This window comes from Ursus arctos, unplaced genomic scaffold (assembly GCF_023065955.2).
Source record: "Ursus arctos isolate Adak ecotype North America unplaced genomic scaffold, UrsArc2.0 scaffold_15, whole genome shotgun sequence".
In the NCBI taxonomy this organism is placed as follows: domain Eukaryota; kingdom Metazoa; phylum Chordata; class Mammalia; order Carnivora; family Ursidae; genus Ursus; species Ursus arctos.
In genome coordinates, this window is record NW_026622819.1 from 55,607,604 (window position 1) to 55,631,674 (window position 24,071).

The window sequence follows — 24,071 nt, forward strand, 5'->3', positions numbered from 1 at the left end:
TATTTGCTGATGTCGTGATACTATATATAGAAAACCCTAACCACTCCACCAAAAACTATTAGAATAAATGAATTCAATAACGTCGCAGGATACAAAATTAGCCTACAGAAATCAGTTGCATTTCTATGCACTAATAACAAGGTATCAGAGAGCAATTAAGAAAATAATCCCATTTACAATTGCATCAAAAAGAATAAAATATCTAGGAATAAATTTAACCAAGGAAGTGAAAGACCTATACTCTGAAAACTGTAAAAAACTGATGAAAGAAAGGAGATGACCTAAACAAATGTAAAGATATACCATGCTCATAGATTGGAAGAACTAACACTATCAAAATGTCCATACTACCTAATGAAATCCATAGATTCAAAGCAATCCCTATCAAAATACCAATAGCATTTTTTCAGAAATAGAACAATCCTAAAATTAGTGTGGAACCACAAGACCCCAAATAGCCAAAGCAACCTTGAGGAAGAAGAACACAGCTGGAGGTATCACATTCCCAGATTTCAAGATATAATACAAACCTATAGTGATCAAAACAGTATGGTATTGACCCAAAAATACACACATAGATCAATGGAACAGGATAGAGAGCCCAGAAATAAACCCACATTTATGTAGTCCATTAATCAATGACAGAGGAGGCAAGAATATACAATGAGGAAAAGACAGTCTCTTCAATAAATGGTGTTGGGAAAGCTGGACAGCTGCATACAAAATAAGGAAATTAGATCACTTTCTTACACCATACACAAAAAGAAACTCAAAATGAATGAAAGACCTACACGTGAGACCTGAAACTGTAAAACTCCTAAAAGAAATCATAGACAGTAATCTTTTGGACAACAGCCTTAGCATCATATGTATGGCTAGATCTCCTTAGACAAGGCAAACAAAAGCAAAAATAAACTATTGGGACCACACCAAAATAAAATCTTTTGCACAGCAAAGGAAACCATCAACAAAGCAAATAGGCAACATACTGAATAGAAGATATTTGCTATTGATATGTCCAATAAGGGGTTACTATCCAAAATATATAAAGAACTTATACAATTCAACTCCAGAAAAAACCTCAAATAATCCAATTAAAAATGGGCAGAGGACTTAAAATGCCATTTTCCCAAAGACATACAGATGGCCAACAGACACATGAAAAGATGCTCGACATTACTAATCATCAGAGAAATGCAAATCAAAACCACAATGAGCTATCACCAGTCAGAATAACTCATATCAAAAAGCTAAGAAATAGCAAGTATTGGCAAGGATGTGGAGAAAAGGCAATTCTTGTGCACTGTTGGTGGGAACGAAAATTGGTGCAACCACTGTACAAAACAATATGGTGGTTCCTCAAAATTTTTAAAATAAAAATACCATAGGATCCAGTAATTCCACTACTGAATATTTAGCTCAAGAAAACAGAAACACTAATTCAAGAAGATACATGTGCCCCTATATTTATTGCAGCATTATTCCCACTAGCCAAGATATGGAAGCAACCCAAGTGTCTATTAATAGATGAATGGATAAAGAAGATGTGAGGTGAATTTATGTATGTATGTATGTGTGTGTGTGTGTGTGTGTGTGTGTGTGTGTGTATATATATATATATATATATATCAATCACATGTATATAATGGAATATATATATATAATGGAATATATGTGTGTGTGTGTGTATATAATGGAATATTATTGAACCATAAAAAAGAATGAGATCTTGCCATTTGCAACAACGTGGATAGATCTAGAGGGCATTATGCCAAGTGAAATAAGCCAGACACAGAAGGACAAATACCACATAATTTCACTTATATGTGGAAACAAAAAAAAAAAAAAACCAACCAACCAAACAGAAACAGATTCATAAATAGAGAACACCGGTGGTTGCCAGATGGGAGGGGGTTGGGGGTAAGGGCAAAACAGATGAAGGGGATTAAAAGGTACAAACTTCCAATTATAAAGTAAGTCATGGAGATGAAAAGTATAGCATATGGAATATAGTCAATAATATTGTAATAACACTGTCTGGTGACAGATGGTCACTACATTTATCATGATGAGCATTGAGTAATGTTTAAAATTGTTGAATACTATGTTATACACCTAAACTAATGTTATATGTCAACTGTACTTCAATAAAAACTAAAAATAAATAAATTTTTTAAATGAAGTGAAACAGATGTCAGGGAAGTTTGTATCAACATAAAAGTGCCATAATATTAAAGGCATCCTGGAAGGACAGCTACCTCGGAGAGTCTCCTGGACTTAGCCTGAATAAGAAATAAACTTCAGTCATTTTAAGAAAAAAAAATATCTAGGAAAACAATTTAACCAAGGAGGTGAAAAACCTATACTCTAAAAACTATAAGATAGATGAAAAATTTGAAAACGACACAAATAAATGAAAAGATATTCTGTGTTCATGGATTGGAAGAATTAATATTGTTAGATATGTCCATACCACTCAATGAAATCTACAGATTTAGTGCAATCCCAGTCAAGCTACTGATGACATTTTTCACAAAACTAGAGTAAAGAATCCTAAAATCTGTATGGAACCACAAAAGACCTTAAAAAAACAAAACAATCTTGAGGAAGAACAAAGCTGGATGTCACGCTCCTTGATTTCACGATATACTACAAGGTTCAGGTAATCAAAACAGTATGGTACTGGCACAAAACCAGACACATAGATCAATAGAATAGAATAGCAAGCTGAGAGGAAAACCCACACATATATGGTCAACTAATCTACAGCAAAGGAGGCAAGAATATAAATGTGGAAAAGACTGTCTCTTCAATAAATGGTGCTAGGGAAACTGGACAACTACATGCAAAAGAATGAAACTAGATCACTGTCTTATATACAAAAAAAATTCAAAATGGATTAAATATTCAAAGTGGATTAAGACCCCAAATCCTAAAACTTCTCAAAGAAAACATAGGCAGTAATCTCTTAGACATCAACCTTAGCAACATATTCATGGATATGTCTCCTTAGGCAAGGGAAACAAAAGCAAAAATAAACTACTGGGACTACACCAAAATAAAAAAATCTTTTTTTTTTAAGATTTTATTTTTTTAAATAATCTACACCAATGTGGGGCTCAAACCCACAACCCCAAGATCCAGAGCCACATACTTTACTGACTGAGCCAGTCAGGTGTCCCCAAAATAAAAATCTTTTGTACAGCAAAGGAAACCATCAACAAAATGAAAAGGCAACCTACTAAATGGGAGAATATATTTGCAAATCAGACATCTGATAAAGGATTAATATCCAAAATATATAAAGAGTTTATAAAACTTAATATCAAAAGGCAAATAACCTGATTTAAAAATGGGCAGAGGACTCAAATAGATATTTTCCCAAAAAAGACATACAAGAAGGCCAAGGTGCTTGAAAAGATGCTCATCATCACTAATCATCAGGGAAAACAACTGAAACCAATGAGATATCACCTCATAGCTGTCAGATTGACTGTTATCAAAAAGACAAAAATATTAAGTATTGGCAAGGATGTAGATAAAAAGAAACTCTTGTGCACTGTTGGTGGGAATGTAAATTGGTGCAGTCACTATGGAAAACAGTATGGAAGTTCCTCAGAAAAATTAAAAATAGAACTTTACTATCTGACCCAGCAATTCCACTTCTGGTTATTTAGCTAGAAAACACTAGCTTGAAAAGAGATATGTTCCCCCATGTTTACTGGAGCACTATTTATAATAGCCAAGATATGGAAACAATCAAAGTGTCCATTAATGGATGAATGGGTAAAGAAAACATGGTATTTATATACAATGCAATATTATTTGGTGACAAAAAAGAATGAAATCTTGCTGTTGCAACCACATGGATGGACCTCAAGAGCATTATACCAGGTGAAATAAGTCAGAGGAAGACAAATACCATATGATCTCTCTTATTTGTGGAATCTAGAAAAAACTCTCATATTACAGAGAATGGATTGGTGTTGCCAGAGACAGGTGATAAGAGGTGGGAGAAATAGGTTAAAAGAGACAAAAAGTAAAAAAAAAAAAAAAAAAAAAGTTTAAAAGGAAGCAAGAAAGACCCCAAATATGCAACCTAACTCTACACCGTAAGGACTAGAAAAAAGACATCCTAAGCCCAAAGTTACTAGAAGAAAGGAAATAATGAAGAGCAGAAATAGAGAATAGGCAAACAATAGAAAAGATTAATCATACTAAGAATTGGTTCTTTGAAATGATTTTTTAAATTTGACAAACCTTGAACTAGATCAATCAAGGAAAATAGAGGACCCAAATCAACAAAATTATAAATGAAAAAGGAGACATTATAACTGATACTACAGAAATACAGAAGCTCATTAAAAGGCTATTATGAAAAACTATATGCAAACCAACTGGACAACCTAGAGAAATGGATAAATTCTTAAATGGATAAAAGGAGACTGAATCAGTAATCAAAAATCTCCCAAAGAAGAAAAGATCAGACCCAAAGGCTTCACTAATGAATTTTACAAAACATTTAAAAAAGAATTAACACCAATCCTGCTCAAACTCTTCCAAAAAATCAAAGAGGAGGGAACACTTCCAAACTCACTTTATGAGGCCAGCATTACCCTAAGTAAACCAGATATCAAAATCGGGGGGGGGGGACTACCAGAAAAGAAAACTACAGACCAGTATCCCTGATGAATACAGATGCAAAAATTCTCAATAAAATACTAATAAATTGAATTTAGCAGCAAGCACATTAAAAGGATCATTCACCAGGAGCAAGTGGGATGTATTTCAGGGGTGCAAAGATAGTTCAACATACACAAATCAAGCAATGTAATATATCACATTATCAGAATTTTTTAAATCATACGATCATCTCAATAGATGCAGGAAAACATTTGACAAAAGTAAATATCCATTCGTGATTAAAAAAAAAACTCAGCAAACAGGGTATAGAAGGAATATATCTCAACATAATAAAAGCCACTTATGACAAGCCCACAGCTAACATACTCAATGGTGAAAGATTGAAAGTTTTTTCTCTAAGATCAAGACAAGGATGCTCACTCTTACTATTCCTATTTAACAGGATACTAAAAGTCCTAGACACAGCAATCAGGCAAGAAAAATAAATAAAAGACATAAGACTTAGGAAGAAGAAAATGGTCTTTATTTGCAGATGACATGATTTTATATAGAGAAAATCCTAAAGATTCCACCAAAAAGGCTATGAGATCTAATCAGTTAATTCAATGAAGTTGCAAGATGCAAAATTAACATACAAAAATCTGTAGCATTTCTAAACACTGAATTTTCTTAAAACAAAATAAATGTCCCATTTACAATAGCATCAGAAACAATAAAATATTTAAGAATAAATTTTAACTCAGGAGGTGAAAGATTTCTTCTTCAAAACTGTAAGACATTGATGAAAGAAATCAAGGAAGACACAAATAAATAGAGAGGTATCCTGTGTTCATGGATTGGAAGAATTAATATTGATAAAATGTCAATGCTACCAAAAGCTGTGGGGTTTGGGTTTTTTTTAAGATTTTGTTTATTTATTTGAGAGAGAGAGAGCATGAGTAGGGGGAGAGGCAGAGGGAAAGGGACAAGCAGACTACCCACCGAGCAGGGACCCCAACACAGGGCTCGATCCCAGGACCTTGAGATCATAACCTGAGCAGAAGTCAGACCCTTAACCTGACTGAGCCAGCCACGTGCCCCCCAAAAGCCATGTTTAGATCCAGTACAATCTTTATCAAGATTTCAATGGCACTTTTTATAAAAGTTGGAAAAAATCGTAAAATTTATGTTAAACCACAAAAGACCCTGAGTAGCTAAAGTAATCCTGAGAAAGAAAAGTAAGAGGTGTCATACTTCCTGATTTCAAGCTATACTATAAAGCTACAGTAATTAAAACAGTATGGTGGTGGTATAAAAACAGACAAATAGACCAATGGAACAGAACTGAGAGTCCAGAAATAAACCAAAGGATACACAGCCAACTAATATTTGACAAGGAGCCAAGAATACTCAATGGAGAAAAGATAGTCTCCTCAATAAATGGTGATGGGAAAATTGGATATTCACATGTAAAAGAATGAAAGTGGACCCATATCTTATACCACTCACAAAGATTAACTCAAAATGGATTAAAGACTTAATATAAGACCTAAAACCATAAAATTCCTAGATGAAAACAGAAAAAAAATCTCTTTGACATAGGTCTTGGTAATGATTTTTTGTATGACACCTAAAGCACAAGCAACAAAATCAAAATAAACAAATAGGACAAAATCAAACCAAAAAGCTTCTACACAGCCAAAGAAACAACTAACAAAGTAAAAAGACAATCTACAGAATGGGAGAAAATAGTTGCGAGTTATATATATGATAGGAGGTTAATATCCAAAAAATATTTTTTAAAAAACTCATAGGGGTGCCTGGGTGGCTCAGTTGGTTAAGTGGCTGCCTTCAGCTCTGGTCACTTTGGCAGGGAGCCTGCTTCTCCCTCTGCCCCTGCTCGTGCTGTCTCTCACTGGCTCTTTCTTTCTCAAATAAATAGGTAAGTATATTAAAAAAAAAAAAACTCATAAAACTCAATAGCAAAATTAAAGTAATCCAATTTAAAAATAGGCAAAAGGGGTCACTGGCTGGCACAGTCAGTAGAGCACGTGACTCTTGATCTCCAAGTCATCAGTTGGAGCCCCACATGGGCATAGAGATTACTTGAATGAATACATACGTACATACACACATACATACATACCTAATAAAAATGGACAAAGGACCTGAGCAGACATTTTCCTATAGAAGATATATGAAGAGCCAAAAGATGCATGAAAAGATGCTCAACATCACTAACTGTGAGGGCATTGCAAATCTAAACCACAGTAACACCTCACCCCTGTTAGGATGGCCATCAAAAAGATAAGAGTAAACGCTGGCAAGGATGTGAAGAAAAGGGAACTCTCATGCACTATTGGTAGGACTGTTAATTGGTGCAGGCACTATGGAAAACTGTGGAGAAGCCTCAAATTTTTAAAAATGGATAATACATAATCCAGCAATTCTACTTCTGGGAGTATATCCAAAAGAAATAAAAACGGTATGTCAAAGATCTATCTGTACTCCCATGTCCATTGCCGCATGACTTATGATAGCCAAGACGTGAAAACAACCTGTGTGTCCATCAACAGATGAAGGGATTTTTAAAAATCTGTTTATATATTTACAACGGAATATTATTCAGCCATAAAAAAATGAGAAAACCCTGCCATTTGCAACAACATGGATGACTCTTGATGACAATATGCTAAGTGAAATAAATCAGAAAAAGACAAATACTGCGTGATCTCATTTATATGTGGAATCTTAAAAAATAAATACAAATGAAAACTTACAGAAAAAGAGATCAGATTTGTAATTACCAGAGATGGAGGGTAGGTGGAAGGAGAATTGGAGGAAAGTGGTCAAAAGGTACAGATTTCCAGTTACAAGATAAGTACTAGGGCTGTAATGTACATCATGGTAACTGTAGTTAACGCTGCTGTATGATATATAGAAAAGAGAATAAAATCCTAAGAGTTCTCATCACAAAGTGAAAAAAATTTTAAGAGAAAAAAAGAACATCATATGAGATGACAGGTATTAACTAAACTTATTAGGGATTTCATTTCATTATACCCATAAGTCTATTACGCTGTATAATTGAAATGTATACAGTGATGTGTGTGAACTATATCTCAATAAAGGTAGGGGAGGGAGCTAATTTGAACCAATGCTGTAACAAAATCCCTTTCCCAAGGACGTGGTAAATCGGGGAATAAATTCCCACCTTAAATTATCAATGGCTAACGTTTGGAACTTACTACTTCTTTATGGTTGGCGCACTGAGGCCAGGGGTCAGAAGCCTTGTCAACTCTACATAGTAGCCATAAACCCAAATGTTGGCAGTCAGGTTAGGGACCCCTCTTCTGGTTTAGCCCATTATTCAGTTCCTTCTGCAATCTTAGCACCCTCACATGTTAATATAATTGTTATAATGATAGTCATGCTTATATATATGATTTACATGTTCTTTCCCATGGTTACATGCTACAGTATATATTCATAGATATACGAAGATAGATACACACATGATTATGTTATGGTTATATATATATGATTTGCCTGTTAGCCTCTCTCAGGTAACTGAAGATGGGTATATGTATCACTCCAAGGGTATTTTAACCAAGAATATACATCAGAATCACCCAGCTCCTATTCCCCAGGGGGCTGATTCAGCAGCTGTGGAGTTGGCCCAGCAGCAGTGCTTTGAGAGAGCATCCCAGATGGTTTAGAATCACATGCCTGATGGAGAGCAGCTGGTCAGAGAGGTGGTACAGCCTAGGGGTGAAGACACTGAGTTCTGGACTGGGATCCTGGCTCTACCACTTATTATTTGTATAAGCTTGAACAGGGCACTTAAACCTATCTGCACCTTGTGTGTAAAGTGGGGATAATAGTGCTTGCCTGGGAGTATTGTGAGGATTAAACAAGATAAGGTAGCTCTGAGAACACTCTAAGCCCATCATAAATTCTCAGGACACATTGTTTTGTTGGTGTCGTTCATCCCTGCTTTCCAGGGCAGGCACCAAGCCTGACACTAGCAGAGATTTAATGTTCATCAAATAATAAATGCACAGAAAGCTGTATGATATTAGCAAAGAGAAGCAAAAAGAGAAATTAGTAAGGAAAGGGAAGGAGGAGAGAAGGATGATCAAGAATATGGGAAATACATAGGCATGATAAGGAGTCACCAGCAGTTGGCTTCAGGACACCCTGAAAATCCTTCCTCATTGTTGCCACAGTATTCATTCTCCTAATAAAATGTTGGCAAGGTCTTGAACTGAAATTTTCAAACTCACAGGATTAAGAATCTTGATGGCCTTCTGCACTTGTCTCAAGTGTTTTATCCCCTTCTCTCTGAGATGACTCCATGGAAATGGCAATAGTTTGAGCAATCAAGTAGTCCTTGGGTTCAAATCCACCCTCCACCACTTGTCTAGATTTGTGACCCCCTCTGGGCTCCACTGCCCATATATAACATAATTTCTACCTGTGTTGTGAGAATTAAACTGAGGTAAGATAGGTAAAGTACTTAGCCAACACCTGTCAAAACATAAGGGGCTTATATCAGTTGAGATTAGTTTCAACTGCTAGTAACAGAGATTAGAAATAACAATGGCTTAAGTAAGATATGAACATATTATTTGTTATGGCCTAAAAGGAGTCTAGAGGTAAGCCATTCATGTCTGGTATAGATGACCATTAAAAGATAACGTAGGTCAACAGGGATCTAGACTTTCTCTGGATGAGCCATCATCCTTGAGGCTTCCATCCTCAAAGTATTTATAAGCTGAATGCTGGAGCTCCAGGGATCGCAGCCACCTTCCACCCAGGAAAAGGGGGAAAGTGGAAAGAACAAATGGATGCCTGTTTCTCAGTGGAGTCAGCTTCCTTTAAGGTTCCCAGGAGACCCAGCTGAAAACTACCACTTACATCATGTTAGCCACCCCTCTGTCCAGGGGAAGCTATGAAATGTAGTTCTTTACCTGGGTACAATGCTGCTCCCTAGAACACAGGTTTCTGTGGTATTAGAATTATTCCATGTCTCCCCATCAAGCTATAATATGGAGCCCTCAGGGGCTGTGGCAATGCTTTACCGTTTCTTCATCATTTGACAAGTCAGGGCACTCAGTGCATATGTAATACAGGAATCAGTAAAGCTGGTTAAATGTCTAAGTGGTTAACTGGTTCAAGTGTGAAGACCTAAGTTCCAGACCAACCCTACCACTTCATTGTTATGTGACCTTGAGCAAGTATGTAACCTCTCTGCTTCGGGCTCAGTTTCCTTATTTGTCAAGTGGTCCTTGTGAGCACCAACTCAGACAAGAGATGCAAGTTGCCTAACACGGTGCCTATGTACACTACCCCCAGCATGTGTTAAAGTTATTACCATCACCACCATCAACATCACCATCATCACTATTATTAGATGCTATTGCATTATTAGGTAAGGTAAGGAAGTACCAGACGTATCTCACTTCTCTTCCCTTTGCCTGTTCACATCTTCCCTTGCCTTCAGTCATCACCCCAGGGACATCTGGATTTGCCTTCGATTATGTTGAAAGAGCCTGGCCTCAGTCGGCCTCATTTTATTCACTTCCAGCCATCCACTCGGGACTAGCTGAATCTCAAGTATCCCTCTCCTTTGCCCCTAACCAGAGTCTAGTCACCCAGCTCTGCCTTCTGGGACAGGCTCTCTTCTCTGATCAGATCAGCTTCTAAATAAATATTAAATTATGGCTAGATGTGTTCCACTATTCCTTTCAAATCTAAGTACATCAGTTCCTTTGTTGGAATTTCCCAGCCCTGTTGAGGTCTCCCCACTGATGTCTTGCATCCTTGACAGTGGCAAGATTTTTCTCTAAATAGAAGTAAAGAAGTTCACATAGCAATAAGCCTTCCTATTCCCAGATTTTTGCAAAACATGGATTTCTAAGACATCCTCCCCACCCTCCTAGGTACCTTTATTGAGATTTCAGAAGAAATCTTGGCACCTACTCTTAAAGATCATTAGCTACTCAGCCGGTGATATGCCAAAAAAGGGTTGAAAGTGTGCAAATATATAAATCATCTTGCCCTCCAGGGTGGCCAGGCAGGGCAGTCAGAACCCCAGTGTCCAGGGCTATTGTGTATGGCTAATTTGTACAGTGCACAATTTTCACCATTCACACGTTCTACAACAAGATGATACTCCTTATAATTGTGGGGTGCATAGTCTACATAACCGCTTACGGCAGCCATGCCCAAATTAGTCATCTCTGACCATAAGCAGCCTCATTTCTGTATCTTCGTGCACCCTACGAATATTACCATTTTCTTTGTGTGCCATGATGTAAAGGAGTTTAGGAAACACTACTCTCAGTAACTTCAAGGTTTGTTCTTGCTCCACTGAACACTTGTTCCCTGGCCATGTCAGCCATGTCCTTCACAGAAGCTAACACTCCCAGGTGATGTCTCTCAAACCAAGTCCATTGTGTTCTCCTAGGTCCATGGAAGAAATCTCTTGTCCATTGACTATGACCGGAATATTCGGACAGAAAAGATCTATGATGATCACCGAAAGTTCACCCTGAGGATCATTTATGACCAGGTGGGCCGCCCATTCCTCTGGCTCCCCAGCAGTGGGCTGGCAGCGGTCAATGTCTCATACTTCTTCAACGGACGCTTGGCTGGCCTTCAGCGTGGGGCCATGAGTGAGAGGACAGACATCGACAAGCAAGGCCGAATCGTGTCCCGCATGTTTGCCGATGGGAAAGTGTGGAGCTACTCCTACCTTGACAAGGTAGGTGAGCGTGATGTCCTCACTCAGCTGGGGCTCTCCCTTATTCACACTGCTCTTTCTCAGCTGACCTGATATGCTTTGCCATGAAACATTTAACATCTTTACTTTGACTCTATAAGGTCTCCCCTCGTGCTCCCATCCTTACTGGGAGGGAGAAAAATCTGAAGGAAAATGTTATTCCTAGCTCATCACTGTTACCATTAAAAGGGGGAAAAAAAAGTGCTAGACACTCAATAATGGCAAAAAGAATGGATTGTCTGATTTTATTCCAAAAAAAAAAAAGAAAAAAAAAGTGCTGTTGAAGTGGGCAGAATCATCCCACTGGCATCGCAGCTAATCATTATTTATGAACTGGAAATGCAATGATTCATTTCTGCCTTGCCCAAAATTAAGTCATCCGGGTAGGGAATTTTGCCTAAAACTCAGGCACACAGAGCAACACCCTCCTACTTGGCCTATTGGCTAAAACAGCCAATGGATTCTCTCTGCATAATTCCCTGTGTCTGAAAATGCCAAATGCAGGTCTTTGTGTCAGAAAGGGTCAGGTTGGAGCAGCCGTAAAAAGAGGTCCCTTTGGGGTACAAGCCAAGACTTTTGAAGGCTGTCCTGGTCCTCTATGTCATTAGACGGGGGCTTGCTCAGCTCAGGCCTCCCCCTGTGCTCACCTCGACACAGGTTCCATTTCTATTTCTTCCTTTCTTGCCTCTCCATTACAGAAGTCACTTGCAGACAGAGCAGTGACCTCCTCCATAAGAGTGGGGCTGCTGTCCCTTTGGTCATCCCTGAATCCTGTTCTCATTATGCCATAAAATACTAGAATGGTTAACCGGGGGAGGCAAGAATCACCCAATTGCCCCAAGTTTGAGGCCATTTTTATCCCCCCAAAATTGATGATTCTGGGTTATTTAATCTTTTCAGTAGTTTCTAAATGGAAGATATGCTTTCTTTTTAGATGTAATCAGGGGTGGCCAAAACATAGCATGGGTGTCCCCTGCTGGGCCAGTGGCAATCATTTCTAAACAATCTTAGGATTTCTTGTTATCAAGCTCTAGAGGCAAACTCAGTGCTTCTCACCTCAGTCCTTCAAGCCCTCTCAAAGTATGGTCCAAGCAACATCAGGATCACCTGGGTGCTTGTTACAAAAGCAGATTCTCAGGCCACCTTCCCCCTCATCCTCCCACCAAACTACTAAATCAGAATCTGCCTTTTAACAAGATCCCTGGGTATTTCACACACACACACACACACACACACACACACACACACTAAAGTTCAGGAAGCACTGGTCCAGGTAGCCACCATAATCCATCAGAATTAGCATGCCCAGTGAAATCAATCTACTCATAATCTCTGGTCTAAATTTCCCCATCCTTCTTGGCTTTTGAATTGCCATTTTGGAAAATGGAATAGATTCTGTGCATTTGAGTACTTGGTCTTGAAGAGCCAGCTCATGCGTTCCTTCCCCCTTTCCTTCCTCCAGTCTGTGGTCCTCCTGCTTCAGAGTCAGCGTCAGTACATATTTGAGTATGACTCCTCTGACCGTCTCCACGCCGTCACCATGCCCAGTGTTGCCCGGCACAGCATGTCCACCCATACATCCATTGGCTACATCCGCAACATTTATAACCCTCCTGAAAGCAACGCTTCGGTCATTTTTGACTACAGTGATGACGGCCGCATCCTCAAGACGTCCTTTTTGGGCACTGGGCGCCAGGTATTCTACAAGTATGGGAAACTCTCCAAGCTATCAGAGATTGTCTATGACAGTACTGCTGTCACTTTTGGATATGATGAGACCACCGGCGTTTTAAAAATGGTCAGTCTCCAAAGTGGGGGTTTCTCCTGCACAATCAGGTACCGGAAGATTGGCCCACTTGTGGACAAGCAGATCTACAGGTTCTCCGAGGAAGGCATGGTCAATGCCAGGTTCGACTACACCTATCATGACAACAGCTTCCGGATTGCAAGCATCAAGCCCGTCATAAGTGAGACCCCCCTTCCCGTTGATCTCTACCGCTACGATGAGATTTCTGGCAAGGTGGAGCATTTTGGCAAGTTTGGAGTCATCTATTACGACATCAACCAGATCATCACCACTGCTGTAATGACCCTCAGCAAACACTTTGACACCCACGGGCGGATCAAGGAAGTCCAGTACGAGATGTTTCGGTCCCTCATGTACTGGATGACAGTGCAATATGACAGTATGGGAAGGGTGATTAAAAGGGAGCTAAAACTGGGGCCTTATGCTAACACCACTAAGTACACCTATGACTACGATGGGGATGGGCAGCTCCAGAGTGTGGCTGTCAATGACCGCCCAACCTGGCGCTACAGCTACGACCTCAATGGGAACCTGCATTTACTGAATCCGGGGAATAGCGTACGCCTTATGCCCTTGCGCTACGATCTCCGGGATCGGATAACCAGACTCGGCGATGTGCAGTACAAAATTGATGACGACGGCTATCTGTGCCAGCGAGGGGCTGACATCTTTGAATATAACTCCAAGGGCCTCCTAACAAGAGCCTACAACAAGGCCAGTGGGTGGAGTGTCCAGTACCGCTACGATGGTGTAGGGCGGCGGGCTTCCTACAAGACCAACCTGGGCCACCACCTGCAATATTTCTACTCTGACCTCCACAACCCGACCCGCATCACCCATGTCTATAATCATTCCAACTCAGAGATAACCTCACTCTACTATGACCTCCAGGGTCACCTCTTTGCCATGGAGAGCAGCAGTGGGGAGGAGTACTATGTCGCCTCAGATAACACAGGCACTCCTCTGGCTGTGTTCAGCATCAACGGTCTCATGATCAAACAACTGCAGTATACGGCCTATGGGGAGATTTATTATGACTCCAACCCTGACTTCCAGATGGTTATTGGCTTCCATGGTGGACTCTATGATCCCCTGACCAAGCTGGTCCACTTCACTCAGCGCGATTATGATGTGCTGGCAGGACGATGGACCTCTCCAGACTATACCATGTGGAAAAACGTGGGCAAGGAGCCAGCCCCCTTTAACCTGTATATGTTCAAGAGCAACAATCCTCTTAGCAATGAGCTGGATTTGAAGAACTATGTGACAGGTGAGGACTCTACCGTCTCAGTTGGGCAGTGGCTCCCCGGGGGGTGGTTGTCCTGGCAGACTGTTGGGAACTTCGAAACAAGGTCTTACTTCTGATGATAGGAGAATCCTGGAGACCTATAAACACTGGTCTGTGCGGTACCTAGAACAGTCAAGTGACAGCAGCACAGAGCAGTCTTCAGACCTATTTGAAGATGTCCTAACCATTTTCAAGTCCATTTAGTTGAAATAACTTTTATAAGAGCACTTCCTACCCCGAGAGAGGAAAACAGCCTTATGGAGGGGGAAATAATGGGACTCTGGTGTCAGAAATGCCTGGTTCAGACTCTCTCACTTCTACTTATAAGCCAAAGGACTTTGGGCTAGGTTTCTAATCTCTCTGAGCTGTAGTTTCCTTCTCTGTGAAAAAGTACTATAAAACCACCCCACAGAGTGATTGTGAGACGTAAATGAACGTATGCAGGTAAAGTTTAGTGCCTAGCACTCAGACAGTGGGTGCTCACAGAAGAGTATCTGCTCCTGCTCTTACCATTATCATTACAAATGAAGGACTGAGTTAGCATAGGTAAGAGATGACTAAGACCCAGTTCCTGGCCTCAAAGCAGGCTAGCAAGATACAAACAGCCAATGCTAATGCAAAGAAGAATTAGGTTTGTGCTACCATATAGGTGTCTGTTCAGTTATTTGTTCAATAAGCATTTATAGAGTGGCATTATATTAGATTCTGGGGATAGAAATGATGAACAAGACAAACACCCTTCTCTCAAAGGGGGCTGTGTATATATGTGTGTAGATGACTTCAAGTTTGAAAACTGTGACATAGTACAGAAGGGTCCCATGTCAAACTGGGCTTGAATATTGAAGGGGATCTTGGTTGGCAGAAATGAGCTCAAGGCTAAAGAAAGACTATGAGTCAAAAGGACATAGGAAGCTTGGAGAAGGGCCAAGGAGGGCAAATAATCTACTGCCTCATGATAAGTGAGAAATTGGTAAAATAAGGTTCCCTATCTCTTATCTCTTCCATGTATCTCCATCCATCTATCCATCCATTAACCCATTCAACAAATATTTTCATAATATCTAGCATAGACTAAGACCCATCTCCTCATCCACATATCTCCATCTCTATCCATTCATTCACCCATTCGACAAATATTTTTATAATATCTAACATATACTAAGTATCGGAGATGCAGTGGACAGCAAGATAAAGTTCTTATCCTCGGGAAATAAGGAAATCAGGATGAATGGATGGATGGATGGATGGATGGATGGATGCAGAGACCAACATTCAGCAAGGAAGTTAAAGTCATCCTCCCTGTCCATGCATCGTAGAGGAGCAACAGTACGGACCCCAACTCCAAGGCCCCTAAGTTCCAGAAAACTCACATCCCTTGGCCATGAGCCAAGGAGACAGCAAACCCAAAGGGTCCCTACCCTCAGGTGACCAGGTGTCACTTGTCCACCCTCAAGAAAGGAAGCAGCAGCTAGCCGACCACAGGGCTGCCCTCGATGTCCCATGCTACAGAAGGATGACCTTAAAGATCAATTGGGACCATGCCGTATCTCATCATCACATTCCAGAGCCTTTGAAGCTGAACCCAGCATCCCCCTACAACAGAAGCAGCTAGTACCTTTTGAGCCCAAGAGCTCTGACCAAGCTAGTTCCCTCCTGTTCTCCCCACCGCACCTCATTGAGAGGCCCTGCCATGGTACTCTGCCATGCTCTCTCTTCCCCATGGCTCAGCATGACTGTTATCCCTCAGTTCACTGCACTTTCAAATTAAAGGACCTCTCAGGAAAACATACGCACACATATGTGCGTACAGAGTTTCAGGTGACAATAAGTGCTATACAAATAAAATAGGATAAGGGGTTAGACAGGGAGTGATGGGAAGCATCTCCTATATTTAGGGTGCTCACAGAGGACTTTCTGAGGAGGTGGCATTTCAGCAGAGACCTTTATGAAGTGGGGAAGGGAGAGGAAGAGTGTTCTCGACACAGGAACCAGTGTGAATGGGAAGGCAGACCATGACTATCTTAGCCTTGGGAGAATTCCCTCGCCCTCCAGAATGTGCTTCCCAAAACATAGCTTGGCATTGGATAACTTAGGGATGAGTCAGCCAGAGTCAAATAAAAAGAAAGCCCTCAGTGTGGGCTGAATGGACACAAGAGCTGCCAAGGTCCACACAAAATCATTCACAGAGCAGTCAAACTCACTGACCCCTCAGCTACTTCCCTAGTTCTCCTGCAAAGGAAAAAAAATTATCAGAATATTCTGAACAGCAATATGACTTTCCTCATTCTAGCACTTCACGGAGACTCAATAAATGGGAATCAAATCAGGTTGAACTAAGTCCAACAAAATTGAATCCAGAAACCATTCGAAAGAGTCTAAAATAAAAGGTAGTAGTGTTAGAGAAGCACGTGCATAGAGCTGACGGGAGCAGTCAAAGCTGGGGAAAGGAGGGCCCAGGCAGAGCGGAGCGTCAGACCAGGCACAAGCCCACACCTGCTGCCCATTCAAGATGAGCTGCCCCCTGGAGAGAGGATCCTAGCGGAGAACACCAAATCATTCTCTGCTGTTTCAGTGTTGGCTAATCTGTAAACCCGTCTAAATGAGTCTTAATTTGCCACTTAGGAGACGAGCACAGTGGTTGAACTTGCTGCTCACAATTTAAGCAGAAGAAGTAATTAAGATGTAGTCGGGAGGAACGCAGAGAACAGAACCTTCTCTGGTTGGTGCTCAAAAAAAAAAAAAATCATTGATGTTTTGGAAACAGAGCTGTCTGAATGCAAGAGGCAGCCGCTGAGGCTGGAGGAGCTTCTGCTTCCTCCTGAGAATGCAAGCACAACGGAGACCAGCCTAGAGTGCCCATGAGTTCGGAGGCCCCGGGGCTGCAGCAGAGGCGTAGCCACCAGGAGGGGGTGAAGGAGGGCCAGAAGTGCTTCCTTTCCCGCTCATAGCCTCCAAAGAAGCACCCTGCCCAACCAGTATTTTTTTAAGGTAATATATTGATGACTGATACATCTGTGATAACCAGATATCAGAGGAAAGGATGTAAAAAAACAGACTGGGAGGCAGACGCCCTCCCCCAACTACCTCCAGGGCCTCAGTCTTTTCCAGTCTGGCATCACAGGAAACTCCTCAGTTCCAGACAAATGGGGGGCCCATTCCCAGCCCCCAGCCTGGCCTGTAATTCAGGCCCATTCGTCCTCCTGTAAGAACCTGAGTACGTCTCAAGACCCCGTTGTTGGCCTTGCTAACCACTGTGTCACTTGGGTGATATCTCAGACTTTCTGAGGCCTCATTTCTTCCTCAGCAAAATGGTGGTAATCATAGCGCTGACCCCTTGGGGCTGTGAAAAGTAAATGAGGCCTGCCGTGTAAGGTGCCTAGCACAGAGCTAAGGCTAATAAATGGTAGGGATGCATTTTGTTACTTATAAGCAGCCATGGACTTGGACAGGTGGAGTCCCCAGATGAAGAGCGGAGATACCACCTCTGCGTAGTTTTCTGAGGAACGTGGGGAGGGGTCTCCAGATCCACCCTGAAACAGACCCAAATTCTGGCCTAAGTGGCCCTGCTTTGGCAAACCTGACACCCCAGACAAATGTGGCTACAGATTAGCCAACACTGAAACAGCAGAGAATGATTTGGTGTTCTCTGCTAGGATCCTCTCTCCAGGGGGCAGCTCATCTTGAATGGGCATGAGTTAAGCGAACGTCCTAGAAATCATCGGCAATGACTTGTATTTTCTCCTCACCCCTTCTCCCTGGCGGGTCTTTGGGTTTACAAACTCCAGGCACATGTGAGCATGTGGGATTTTACGGAGTTGAATTTCCCTAAGTGCGGAGGAAGGCACAACCTCCTTCTCACATTAACCCTCTTCTCAGATCTACACTTAACACCTAAGATGCTGTTCTGACAGCGTTTTTGGAGACGGAGAGTATGCTCGGCGGCCACAACATCATCACATGCCCTGAAGAACATGAGAGGCGAACAGTAATGAGCTATTAGGAGGGGCCGCCTCGTCAGCTCCTGCCCCAAAGGCTCCCTCTCTACAGAACGTGTAGGGAGCCTGTCACCAGATAACACTAATTACCTCAAAAAGGAAGAGGGGTATTTGTGTGGTGCCAGAAGTGCTTTCTGCAGAATGGAGGAGATGAGCAACTTGAATAAACGTTTCCGAATAGGTTTAGACTTAGAAACTAAGCCATGTTAGAAACTTTAAGGAAAAGAAAAGAAAGTAAATGGCATGCGCTATCGTCCTTCATGGGGCAGCCATTAAAATGTCCAGTCTCAAAGGCAGGGGGTTCTCAACATCACCTCCTGAGTACTAGTGAGGGGTCCTGGCAGCAAAGAGATCAGGATGGGGAGAGTCCTGGAGGGCAAGACTTCTCTTGCCTTTCGTGGCATTCCCCACATATCCTCCATATCCCTGATGAAAGATGGGATGACTGTATACAGTATACAGATGAGGTATTAAATAACATGGAAACACAGATGGGGAAAGTTTGCCTCTTTAGTGCTCTTTTTATTCTTCCAATTCAGCTGAGGAGAAAGTCTCCACCTAATGCTGGTATGTACTTCACACCTCATTAACACTTCCAATCTCCCCTTTTAACAAAGAGAGTAGGTCTGAGACTCCCTCAGTAGCAGGTAACAAAAATCATGCTCTAATTTAATTGCATTGCTTTGTTTTCTTTAATTTTACAGTTACTTTCTGTTTGCATCAAGTGAGTTTGCTTTCCCATTTATGGTAGGAACATGAAGTTTTTAAAAGTTTTTAAAGTCCATTTTTTAAAATGGACTTAAGTGGAACAGGCAAATTTTATCTTTTCAATCAGTAAGTCAGTACTACTGCAGGTGATACCTGGGTACGGCAAAACAGCTGTGATGAGCGACCATGAATATCCAAAGTGGGGAGATCCATCCTCCACAGCCGCCAGCACCGACCTTGCACAGAACAGGTGCTCTGTGAACGTATGATCATTGCTGGATTAGAGCCAGGATCCTCTCTGCTGGATGCAGACACAAGGCAATTGCAAACCTGTATTCTTCAATGACTCTTCCATGGTAACTACTATTAGTGATAGCCCAAGTTATTGGAAGAACTAGTCTGTGGCCAAGGACGATGGATGGACTGTGGATCCCAGATTCCCTCTCATCAGAAGGTTCTTTTATGCCTGTGTGTTTTGTAGCAAAGTCAACATTAAACTCCTCACAGCAGTCCCAGGGCAGGAGGTAGTTATACCTTACTTAACCTCTTCAGAAGCATGCTCTCAAGGAACCGTTAGTTCCTCTGTCACATTTACACTACTCACGGTAGCTTTTGCCACATATATTCAGTGTTCTTTCATTCATTCGTTCCATGTACGCTATCAAGCACTTATTCTGTGTCAGCCAATATCATAGGACCTGGGAGGACATCAGTGGATAAAACAAAATTTTTAACTCCCTGCCCTAATGGAACTCGCGTTCCCAGTGAGGGAGACAGACAGTAAACCATAAATACACCAACGATACAGCATGTTAGAATGTGATCACTTTGGGGGCAGGGGGTGGAGGATGAACAGAATGAGGGGACTTGGGATGGAGGTGGAGAAGGGGGGGTAGTTTAAATGTGGTGGTTGGGTTTGCCTTATTCAAGAGGCAACATTTGAACAAGACTTGAAAGGAGTGAGAGAGCCAAAAAATACTTCTAGGCAAGTACACTCTGGGCAGAGGAGCTTGTCAGTGCAAAGACCCCCAGATGAGTGTGTGCCTGGCGTGTTCAAGAAATAGCATCAAGGCTGGAGCTGTGTGAGCAAGGGAGAGAGCAGGAGAACATGAGGTCAGACAGGTAACAGACGAGTGTCCTTACAGACCAGTAGGAAGACTTTGGCTTCTTCACTGAGAAAAATGGGGATTCCCTGGGTGTTCCGAGCAGAGGAATGGCATGGTCTGCTCCAAGTTTAAAGGCTCATTCTGGCTGCTGTGCTGATAAGATATGAGGGGAAGAAAGGTGAAAGCAGGGAGCCAGTTAGAAGTTCAGGTGAGACTGAGATACCACCTTACGCCAGTTAGAATGGCAAAAATAGACAAGGCAAGAAACAACAATTGTTGGAGAGGATGTGGAGAAAGGGGATCCCTCCTACATTGTTGGTGGGAATGCAAGTTGGTACAGCCACTCTGGAAAACAGTGTGGAGGTCCCTTAAAAAGTTAAAAATTGAGCTACCCTATGATCCAGCCATTGCACTACTGGGTATTTACCCCAAAGATACAGACATAGTGAAGAGAAGGGCCATATGCACCCCAATGTTCATAGCAGCAATGTCCACAATAGCTAAATTGTGGAAGGAGCCGAGATGCCCTTCAACAGATGACTGGATTAAGAAGTTGTGGTCCAAAAAAAAAAAAAAAAAAAAAAAAAAGAAGTTGTGGTCCATATATACAATGGAATATTACTCAGCTATCAGAAAGAACGAGTTCTCAACATTTGCTACAACATGGACGGCACTGGAGGAGATAATGCTAAGTGAAATAAGTCAAGCAGAGAAAGACAACTATCATATGATTTCTCTCATCTATGGAACATAAGAACTAGGATGATCGGTAGGGGAAGAAAGGGATAAAGAAGGGGGGGGTAATCAGAAGGGGGAATGAAACATGAGAGACTATGGACTATGAGAAACAAACTGAGGACTTCAGAGGGGAGGGGGGTGGGGGAATGGGATAGACCGGTGATGGGTAGTAAGGAGGGCACGTTTTGCATGGTGCACTGGGTGTTATACACAACTAATGAATCATCGAGCCTTACATCGGAAACCGGGGATGTACTGTATAGTGACTAACATAATATAATAAAAAATCATTTAAAAAAAAAAAAAAAAAGAAGTTCAGGTGAGGGATGATGGGCCAGGATCAAGGTGGTAAAGTGATAAGAGGACAAAGATTCTTGATCTATTTTAAAAGTAAAAGTAAAGGATTTAACCATATGACCCAGCAATTTCACATCTAGGTATGTATATAAGCAAGAGAACTGAAAACAGGTTTTCAGACAAATATCTGTACACAAATATTCATAGCAGCATTATTCATAATAGTAAAAAAAATAAACACATAAAAACAACCCAGATACCCATTAACTGATGAATGGATAAACAAAATGTATATACCTAAACAATGGAATATTATTTGACCTTGAAAAGAAATGAACTCTATTGATATGTGCTACAATATGGATGAGCCTTGAATACATTATGCTTAGTGAAAGAAACCAGACACAGAAGGCTGCATATTGTATGACTGTGTTTGTAAGAAATATTCAGAATAGGCAAATCCATAGAGAGAGAAAGCAGTTTGTTGGTTACCAGGGACCGAGGAGAAAGGAGAATGCAGAATGACTGCTAATAGGTATAAGGCTTCTTTTGGGGGTGATGAAAATGTTCTGGAATTAAATAATAATGATGGTTGTACAATATTGTGAATGTACTAGAAGCCACTGAATTGTGTACTTTAAAATGGTTAAAATGGTGAATTTTATGTTATGTGAATTTTACTTCAATTAAAAAAAAAAGAAGTAAAGTGTTTATCGATGGATGTAGAGAGAAAGGAAAAGAAAGGGGGCAAGTATGGTGGCTGGAAGGATGGACTGGCCATCATCTGGGATGGAAAAGTCTATGGATGGGACAGGTCTGGGGAGGAAGATCAGAAGTCCAATTTTGGACAAAAGTTTGAAATGTAATTAGATAAAGTAGTTTGGAGTCCAAGGAGAGGTCCAGGATGGAGATAGAAATTTTGGAGTCAGCATCAGTATGTAGATGGTATATAGGGCCCTAAGGATGGATCAGATCAGCATGTTTGTGAGAGTACGTGGAGTGGAGAAGTTCACAGACTGGGTCTAGGGCATTCCAACATTAAAGAGATCAGGAGGCAGACGAGGAGGAACCAGAAAGGGACAAGGAGTGGCTACCAAGGTAGGAGAAGAACAAACAAGTGAATGTGTTGTCCAGAGAACCAGGAAAAAAGGAAAGTCGGGAGCATTCCACTTGTCAAGTACTTCTGAGAAGTCAAATAAGATGAGGACCCAGATTAACATCAGACTTAGCAACATGGAGGTCATTCATGACCTTGGCAAGAGCTCCTTCGGTGGAACAGTTAGGGACAGAGCCTGATTCAAGGGAGAATGGGAGACAAGGAGTACAGAGAATTATTTTAATCCTGAGGAGGTTTTTTTCAAGGAGGGTGAGAGAAATGGATGGTAGCAAATGGGAGAAGAAGGGACAAGAAAGAAATTTCTTTTAACGTGGACATTTGGTAGCATGTTTGTATGCTGATAGGGTTGCTCCATTGAAAAAGGGAGTAATTTGATGCCATGGGGGAGAGAGAGAGAGTTGCTGGAGTGATGTCCTTGGGTGCACAAGAAAAGATGCTGCCTACTGCCCATGCGGAGGGCTGACTGCAGCAGCTCATCCGGAGTAAGGAGGCAGGAAATACGGATACAGATGCTGGAAGGCCAGTCAATGTGATGAGAGTTTAGGGGAATCCCCCTCTGGCTGCATTTGGTTTTTTCAGAATATAAAACAAGGTCAGCTGTTCTAGTGAGAAAGGAAAGCAGATGTTGATGGTTTTAGGAGAGAGAAGATGTAACATCACCCAGCAGAACAGGAGAATGACTGATGAAGGAAGGGAACATTGTCAGGCAGCAGGAAGGCACAACTGGGGTTCACGGTCAGGAATTTAAAGTGACACCAGTCAGTGTAGTTACATTTATTTCTCCAGTCACATTCAGCGGCATGGGCACACATAAGGAACAGGCAAATATATGGATTTAACCGAAATTGTGATTTCACCAAGCAAGTGTGATAAAGTGAGAAAGGGACACGGGATCTGACAGTATAGAAGGAATGATTCTAATGATTGGCCATGGATGTGTGCTAGATAAGAAAAGAGACCAAGATGTTGAGGAATAGGGACAAGAAGCTTAAGATGGATTGAAGATCGTAGGGAGAAGGGGTGAGGATCAAGGAGCATGGGTGTCAGGTTACAAAAAGGAGTAAACTAGAAAGAGTCCAGGTGGTGGTCAGAGGGTGATATGCAAGAAATTGAGATAACGGGAGATCAGAATTATTGGTGATGACAGGGTCCAGAGGAGGAACAAGGGTGAGAGCTCGTCATCAAAGGAATGAAGAGGCCAGAGTGTTAGAAGGATCAAGTGCTTGTATAAAGGAAGCACTAAGAATGAATTTAGAAACAGAGGTGGAGAGAAGGACAGTGAAGCAGAAAAGCACCCAGAAATGCAGGTGAGCGGCCTGGGGGTCCGTAATGACTGTAACAAGGAGCACTTGGATCTCCAGGCCCAGCAATGGTAGGAAAAGAAGTGGGGAGACGTAGGGCATGACGTTGGGGTGCCCGTTATAAATAGGGACAAGGAGTCTGAGAAGGGGACTCCTGCTGGTAGATGGCATGGGTGAGGCTGTGAGTGCTGCAAGGGGTGGGTGTCCAGGGCTCTCTACTGATCGCTGTGGAAGGAGGCAAGGCAGCCTGGGATCTGCAGTCTTACGCTGAGAGCAGGACCTATGGGGCAAGAGTATGATTCCC

General features: G+C 41.6%; 1 protein-coding gene and 1 long non-coding RNA gene across 19 annotated transcripts in view; one reads left to right on the plus strand and one right to left on the minus strand.

The window, feature by feature from the left end:
• The window catches only part of TENM2 (teneurin transmembrane protein 2), a 523,183-nt gene that overhangs the window by 495,426 nt on the left and 3,686 nt on the right, over window positions 1–24,071 (plus strand). For all 12 annotated transcript variants that reach the window (XM_044388563.3, XM_048224309.2, XM_048224310.2 and 9 more), the window contains 2 exons: window positions 11,096–11,392; window positions 12,873–14,487. In XM_044388563.3, the coding sequence (XP_044244498.2) occupies window positions 11,096–11,392; window positions 12,873–14,487 (1,912 nt within the window). The remainder of the gene's footprint in view (window positions 1–11,095; window positions 11,393–12,872; window positions 14,488–24,071) is intronic.
• The window catches only part of LOC113264063 (uncharacterized), a 101,500-nt gene that overhangs the window by 63,573 nt on the left and 13,856 nt on the right, over window positions 1–24,071 (minus strand). The gene's annotated exons all lie outside the window — the stretch shown is intronic.